At 56.9% G+C, this 7,835-nt stretch overlaps 1 protein-coding gene across 1 annotated transcript; it reads right to left on the minus strand.

Annotated features, from left to right (window-relative positions):
- Nucleotides 1-3,227: 3,227 nt before the first annotated feature.
- On the minus strand, nucleotides 3,228-7,477 carry LOC100622460 (leukocyte immunoglobulin-like receptor subfamily A member 6). The gene is given in 10 exon segments (XM_084962028.1): nucleotides 3,228-3,862; nucleotides 3,997-4,047; nucleotides 4,880-5,179; nucleotides 5,453-5,734; nucleotides 5,956-6,186; nucleotides 6,189-6,260; nucleotides 6,385-6,669; nucleotides 6,842-6,877; nucleotides 7,085-7,270; nucleotides 7,371-7,477. Coding segments are annotated over 9 exon segments (1,443 nt in total). The 5' UTR covers nucleotides 7,134-7,270; nucleotides 7,371-7,477; the 3' UTR covers nucleotides 3,228-3,725.
- Nucleotides 7,478-7,835: the final 358 nt, after the last annotated feature.

Consider the following 7,835-nt stretch of genomic DNA (forward strand, 5'->3'; position numbering starts at 1 on the left):
TCCTGGTTGCTCTCAGCAGCAGCCCCCCCTCGTCATCCCTCTGCATCCAGACCTAGAGTCATTTCCCGCCCACCGCTTGCCCCCGGCCAGTCACTCCTCCTCTGAGGCTGTCGGCTCCGTTTCCATGCTGTGGGCAGAGCACCAAGTGGTGACAGGGAGCCGTGGTTTCTCTGTGTGTGTCTTCATCAGTGTCGGGCTTCTGGGTGGTTGTCCTGTTGTGTTTCCTGTGAATTCCCCCGTGAGCCCACCTGCAGACGTGCTGGAACCTGCTGGCTGCGTTTTCTTGTCCTTTCTCTTTGTGGCAGGCAGAGCTCTTCCCCTGAGACCCAGCTCCTGTACCCATGGGGGGGTCACATCCGGCTGTTGGAAATTGTGGGCTCACACTTGGACAGCAGCTCTCTAGAGCGCAGGACGCTGCACGACGGAGGCCACAGCTAGAGGTGGAATGTCTAGGTTATCTGGTCGTTCCGGGTTCCAGCTTTTCAGGAAGTGCCCACTGGCTGTGGACAGAGGCTGATGCAGTTCACGTTCCCAGGAGCCGTGTGTGTGGGTTCGGATCTCCCCACCTGCTCCTCGCCAGTGGTTAATCGGTTATTTTCACGATTTGGTCAGTGTGGTTGGTTTTAGCTGGTATTTCCCTTGGTCTTTGTTGCATTTCTCTAATGGCCAGTGTGCTGAACCCCCTTTTCTGTGCTCGCTGTGCCCCTGGGTATCGTCTGTGTGGAAATGTCTATTCAAGCCTTTTGATAATTTTTCAAAATATTGGGAGTTTGCCTCATGGCTTAGTGGTTAATGAACCGAACTAGTATCCATGAGGATGGGGTTCGGTCCCTGGCCTCGCTCAGTGGGTTGTGGAATCGCCGTTACCGTGAGCAGTGGTGTAGGTCGCAGATGCTGCCTGGATCCCGTGTTGCTGTGGCTGTGGTGTGGGCCGGCTGCTGTAGATCTCATTCGACCCCTAGTGAGGGAACCTCCATATGCCACAGGTGCCACCCTAAAAAGATAATAAGTAAATAAAACTGGGTCATTCTTTTGATTGAGTTAAAGGTGTTCTTTCTATTTCAGGATCCTCTACGCTGATGAGACAGAGGGTGTGCAGGCATTTTTTTTGAATTTTTACCTTGTCTTTATTGTTTTTGATGCATGTGTACTTTATATTTTGATGAGGTTCAATTCATCTATGCTTCCTTTTCTTCTTGTCCTTGTTAGTGTCCTATCTAAGAAATGCTGTCAAGTTCACAGTTACAGTGACTTACTTCTGTTTTCTCTAGAAGCCTTTCTGCTCTTCCACTGATCCATTGGAGCTGATTTGTGGGTATGATGAGGGTAAGGCTCCAGCCTTGTTCTTCTGCAGGTGGAGACCCCGATTTCCCCGCTCCGCTGGTTGAAGAGAGTGTCCTTTCCCCACGTGGGAGTCTTGGCCGCTTTGTAAAACCTCAGCTGATCCTTTGTGTGGGTTTGCGTGTTGTCCTTCGGTTTTATTGCAAGCATGCATTCTGATGCCGGCACCATGGTGCTGAGATCCTGCGACTCTGTCATAAAGTTTTACTTGAGGAGGTATGCGGTGTCCAACTTCGTTGTTTGTTCTCAAGATGTTTTGGCTCTTGTGGATCTTTTGCTCTTACTTTCTCTTAGAGAAATGTTTTTTGTTTTATTTGATTTTCAAAAAAGTTTATCCGAGTATGGTTGAGTATGTCGTGTTAGTTTCAGGTGTACAATGAAGTGAATTGCATCTGCATGTACATATATACACTCTCGTTCAGATTTTTTTTTCCTTGGTTTCATTTTTAGAGCCACACTTGCAAAATATGGAAGCTTCCAGGCTTAGGTTTCATCGGAGCTGTTGCGCCAAATGCCTCCACACCCACAGCCACGCCAGATTGGAACTGTGTCTGTGACCTACAGCACAGCTTCTGGTGATGCCGGGTAGTTAACCCACTGAGCGAGGCCAGGGATCCAACCCACATCCTCATGGAGACGAGTCGGGCCCTTCACTCGCTGTGGGTGCCACCAGAGGCAACTCCTCCGGTTCTTTAGCATACAGTTTATTCCAGATGATTGAGTGGATGGCCCTGTGCCTTTCAGGCTCCCTGATGGTTGTTATTTTCTGTGGAGTAGTGCATGTGGGTTAGTTCCAAATGCCTGATTCCTCTCCCAACGTTTCGCCTTTGGAAACCTGAAGTTTGATTTCTGTTGTGTCCGTCTGTGTCTGTTTTGTAAATGCATTATTGATACCATGTTAAAACCGAGATTCCCTGTGTCCATGCTGTCTGTCGCATGCTCTCTGTCTTTCTCTGTCTGAGTCACTGACCTCCGTGTGCGCGTCTCGAGGTCCATGTGTGTTGCTGCAAACAGCACTCTTCCATTCGGCTTCCCTCCCTGGGCCTCACCCGTTGTATCCACGTACCGTGTCTTCGTCTCCCTCCTCTGCCGACGACCACGAGGTTGGCTGTTGTAAATGGGGCCGCGCTGGTCACGGGGTTGCGTGGATCTTTTCAAATGGTGGTTTTCCCTGGATAGATGCCCAGGAGTGGGATTGCTGGGTCCTGTGGTGGTTCTACATTTAGTTTTCTGAGGAACCCCCATACTGTTCTCCATGGTGGCTGCACCAAGTTACCTTCCCACCAGCACCGTAGGGGGGTTCCCATTTCTCCACAGCCTCCCCAGCATTTATTTTTTGTGGACTTGAAGAAATTTTTAACTAATTTATACATATATATTTGCTTTTATGGTCGAACCCATGGCAAGGACCAGGGGTCAAATTGGAGCTTCAGCTGCCTGCCTACACCACAGGTCACAGGCACGCCAGAACCTTCACCCACTGGGCAAGGCCAGGGATGGATCCTGTGTCCTCATGGATACTCATGAGATTCACTTCCCCTGAGCCCCAACGGGAACTCCCATCACACAACTCTCTTCCCTGCTTCCCACCTCTGCCTTCAGTGCATTTGCACGGGCACCCTGACGGTGGCCAGGAAGAGACAGTCTAAAGACAGACAAAGGCCACGAGGATGGGCTTTTGACAAATGACATATTCTTAGGGTCCATTTATCAGCACGGCACCTGGCTGTCACCTCAAACACCAGGGTGTCCCTGCAAAGTGCAGGTGCTTCTGGAAGAACTGCACTGGGTGACATGTGATGAGGAGGGGAGGGCTGGAGATTCCAGAAAGGGCTTAAGGGAATCATTTTGGATTCATCCGTTCCAAAGCATACCTGATTCTTCCTCACTTGTTCAGTTCTTTCTTTATTTTTATTTATTTATTTGTTTATTTTTCTCTCTCTCACTCTTTTTTTCCCCCTCTTGTTCAGTTCTTTAAACCATCTTTTGCTTCTGGCTGCAGAGGTGGAGGTCAGTAGTACACATGAGAGAATGTGGAATTAAATTAAAGGACAAATATCCCCCATGAAATTGGGCCAGAGCATGCAGGTGTGTCAGGTGTGGGGACACACCTGCCATGTGGGCTGTGCCTCATGTCCCAGGTGAGAGAGGACAGGCCGTCAGGGAGAGGCATCTGTGGAGGAGGAGAGCACCTCGGTGTAACAGAGGCAGAGCCCTGCACGGGGACTCCCCAGTCCTCCGCCTGCACCCACACCCCGTCTCTCTCTCCATGGTCTCAGCAGGCAGTTCTCACATCACTGCAGATTCTCTTCCAGAACCTGCTGGGCCCATCGGGTCATTGCCTGGGCTCTGCCACTCTGGATGGTGCCCTTTTGCCTCTGTGCTCAGCTCCTGGCCGCGTCTTGGGTTCCTCCATGGCCGTGTCGAGGCTGGAAGAGCAGAATCCCGAGGCCCAGCAGGATCAGGCCAGCCACGGCCATCCGGATGATGTTCCCCACTGTGTAGTCTTGTGGGGGAGAGGCTAGGGGTTGTGAACAGAGAGGTCACAGAGGTGAGGGCAGACCCCAGTCCCCCCAGAATCCTGGGCACAGCCTCCCCTTTATAGGACCTGCACCCCAGAACCCAGGCCCATAACTGAGGATTCCTCCTCCTCACCATTCCTGGGATCTGTGTGGTTTTGTGATGGGTGGATGGTGTCTGCTGGTCCTGAGAATCATGAAGTGGGGTTTGGGTGAGGAGTTGGGGACACGCAGCCCTTCCCTGGGTTCTGTGTCCCCCTCTGTGGAGTCTGCCCTGTGTCCCCTCTTGTATGAGTATCTCAGACATTTCTGGGGTCAGGACCTGTGCTGACTAAGCTCCAACAGGGCAGACTCGGGACCCGTCCCCTGAGACCATGAGCTCCCGTGGGTCACGAGGGTGTGACAGCCCTGCTTCCCATGACACACCCCCACCTGCAGCCGACCCTCCCTTTCCCCTCTGCAAGCCTGACTCTGTGAGCCCATCTTCAGAGCCCATCCTCAGGGCAGGTGAGGGGCGCTGCTTCTCCCAGGCTGAGCGCCTACACTCCCTCACCGTGACCCCCTTTCCATCACCCTCCGACCCTTGGTGCCTCTGGAGTCCTGTGGTCCCCCTGCATCTCCTGCCCAAATGCCAGCCCTCCTGAGAGACCAGCCGTGCTGGGGTCTGTGATCTTGGTCCCTAGGCGATCGAGGCCTCTGGTCACTCCGTGTCCTAGTGTTGTTCTCCCCATGTGAGGGGCTGCAAGGCCTGCAGACCAGGGGATCGAGACGTGGGTCTCTAGCATTTCCCCCTTTGGGTCAGCCCTGAGTCCTCTAGCCTCCCTCTACTCTCCAGGAGCACGGCTGGACCCCAGCAATGAGGATGCAGCTGGTGGGGGGGAAGGGAGTTGCCATCCCTCTGAGAGTGGCTTCCCCTCCTTCTCTGACCTCCTTACTCCCCCCCAAGCCAAGAGCTGCTCTGGGGTCATCAGCACCCTGAACTGACCAGGACCCAGAGGGCCAGGGCTGGGGTTCCTTACCTGAGATCAAGAGCTGCAGGGGGTCACTGGGGTTTGACAGCACGTAGGGGGAGGTGCTCTGTGAGCCATAGCACCTGTAGGTCCCATGGTGGGCTGAGGTCATAGGACTCAAGGTGAAGTTGGCCTGAAGGGGTGCAGTTGTGTCCTGCAGACGCAGGCTCTGGGCAGGAGCCAGCGACCCCTCCTTGAACAAGTGGAAGGTGTCCAACACGATCTCAGAGCGACACTGCAGGGTCACGTTCTTTCCCCAGGACACTGAGGTCCCTGGATGGGCTGAGAGGGAGGGTTTCTGGTACATTCCTGGAGGAGAGGAGGAGGGATGTATAGAGAGTTGCCTCCTGCCACACAGCCTTGACCCTGAGCTGAGGGACACTGTCCTCTCTCTAGGGACCCTGTCTGGGACCCCTTCTCAGGCCCTCTGTGTGGGTCTCTTATCTCCACATTCCCACCCCCTTTCCCTTAGACCACTGCCCCTTCTCAGTCTCTGCTCCAGGCCCCTCTCTCGGGACCCCATCACCACTGTCTGTCTCCTGGGCACAGAGTCAGGCCATGGGCAGGACAGGGGCTCCTCACCCACGATCAGGACGTCCAGGGGGGCACTGGGGGCTGACCACGCATCGGAGATGTTGTGTGCAGCGTAGCACCTGTACCGGCCCCCTCGGGTGTGGCTCACACGACCCAGGGGGAAGTCGGGGCTGTGCTGGCCATCAAGCCGGAGGGGAGGTGTGCTTCCCTCATCCTTGGTCAGAGCGAGTCTGCCAAAGCCGGCGTCTGAGCGACACTGGAGGGTCAGTCTGTCTCCGAGGAGCACGAGGGAGCCCGGCTGGGCCGAGAGGGAGGGCTCCCTGTACACACCTGGGGAGGTGGGGATGGTGGCCCTGAGGGACGTGCCCCCCACATTGCTCCCTGGGGCTGCAGGGAGAGTTCTCTCTGGTCCCCCTCAAGCTTCCTGCCTGTAGTTCCCCCTGGGAGGCCCGTGTCAGTCCCCTCCCTGATGCCCACTTAGCTGCAGGGCTCCACTGGGCGCTGAGCTTAGGTCAAGGGTCCAGGAAATAGATGGGGCTGGGGGCCCTCACCTGTGACCTGGAGATGCAGAGGGTCACTGGGCTGAGACCACAGGTAGGGATCAGAGCTGGGAGAATCATAGCATCTGTAGGTGCCCCCGTGGGAGGCGTTCACGGGGCCCAAAGGGAAGAGGGCCTCCCTCCTTCCCGAGTTCCCAAATTTCCTCCACGTGCTGCGTCGGGGTGGTTCAGCACCTCCCTCCTTCAGCAGGTGTAGTGTGCCCGACCAGAACTGTGAGCTAAGGAGAGGGACACGTTCCCTCCTGACGCCACCACGGGGTTCGGGTGGGCTGAGAGGGAGGGTGCTCTGTACAATCCTGAGGGAGCAGGAGGACGGTGTTAAAGGGGGGCCTTCACCCCACTCCCCCTGAGCCCACAGTCTGCTCGCCCTGCCTGTGAGGAGGAGCCCAGTGTGGGAGGGACCCGGGTCCTCCCTCTTACCTGTCACCACGAGGGCCAGGGGGTCACTCTGCCGTGAGCAGCCCTTCATGCTGCGATAAGCACACTGGTACTGCCCTGCATGGCGGGAGCTCAAGGATTCAAAGTGGAACCGGGCTGTGTTCCTGGAGTCCTGTGTGGCTTCATCCTCCCAGAGTCCAGAGTCCCCCACTTTATACAGACGGTAGACCTCAGCCTGCGGGGACCCCTGACACCAGAGGGTCACAGGGCTCCCCTTGGGGACAATGGGTCCTGGGTCAGCCCGGATGGAGGGTTTGGGAAGGACCCCTGGAAAGGAATCAGACCTGGAGTGTCAGGGTGCCCTTCTCCCTCGGCCTGTCTCCCCAGGATTCACCCCTGGGCCTGCCCAGCCTGGGTACCATCAGCCCCACCCACTGTGCCCCCCTCCCCCAGGACAGAGGCTGGTTGGGTGGAAGCAGGGGGTGTTGGGGGGACTCACCTGCCTGGACCTGGTCCCATGGGCGCCAGCACAGCCCTGGAAGAGAGTCCCCATGAGCCCCACCCCTCTCCACACAGATGCTCCAGGTCTGGTCTGGCCCTTGGGTGCTGGGGTCAGATCTGGGGCTGAGCCCATCCCCCCGCCCCAGAAGTTCTTCCCCGACTGAGGCTCCTGTGTCCCCGGGTCTCTCAGGGCCCAGCCCTGGGGGGAGAGGAGCCCAATCCCTCCTTCCCCATGGCTCACCGAGGCAGAGAAGGGCCATGAGGCTCTGGGTTGTGCTGCCGCCTCCCATGGTCCCCAGCCGTTGAGGTGACTCGCCCAGTCCTCAGAGGCAGCGGGACAGAGAGAGGCAGAGTGTGTGACCGAGGCCCAGGCTCCGAGTTGCTCAGCGGGGGTTCCTCCTCAGCCGGACTCCGGACTCCGCTCTCCCTAGAGGATGCGGCCGAGGGCGTGGCCGTCTCTGAGCACCTCTGAGGCCACCTCTGAGCCTCCCCACATCCCCTCCGAGGGTCTGCCCTCCGGCCTCCACCTCCTGCCAAATCCCCATCCAGAGAGCGCCGTGTCCCAGACCCGGGGGCCGGAGGCAGCAGCAGGGCCCAGGGCTGCCCCGAGCTGTCCGGTTCTCCCTCTGCCTCTGACTTGGGCTGTGGGGTCTGCAGCAAGAACTTCCCTTTCCTGCGCTTCTGCAAATGCACACCCTGTTCCTGCCTTTCATCAGCGCGTCCTTTTGGTCGGTGTCTGTTGAGCAATGAGCACGTTTGGTCAGGATGGCAGACACTGGGCTTCCTCTGGACTCGCGGGGCTGAGATGAATGAAGCCAGGCATCACCACTGCTTCTGTGGCAACAATTCGGTGTAGTCTTAGACTGTTCCAAGGTGGGGAAAAAACAGGAAAGCAAGACCCTGAGCGTCATGACCAGGTGAGTGTCATGAAGCCTGGGTGCGGGTTGGGAAGGCTCCTCCTGGTGGCTGGATGCGGGGGTGCGGGGGGGTGG

The sequence above is a fragment of the Sus scrofa genome, chromosome 6, assembly GCF_054392235.1.
Source record: "Sus scrofa isolate SSC_HxYL_T2T_F1_AM1 chromosome 6, Sscrofa_HxYL_maternal_Yorkshire_Landrace_v2.0, whole genome shotgun sequence".
Lineage (NCBI taxonomy): Eukaryota > Metazoa > Chordata > Mammalia > Artiodactyla > Suidae > Sus > Sus scrofa.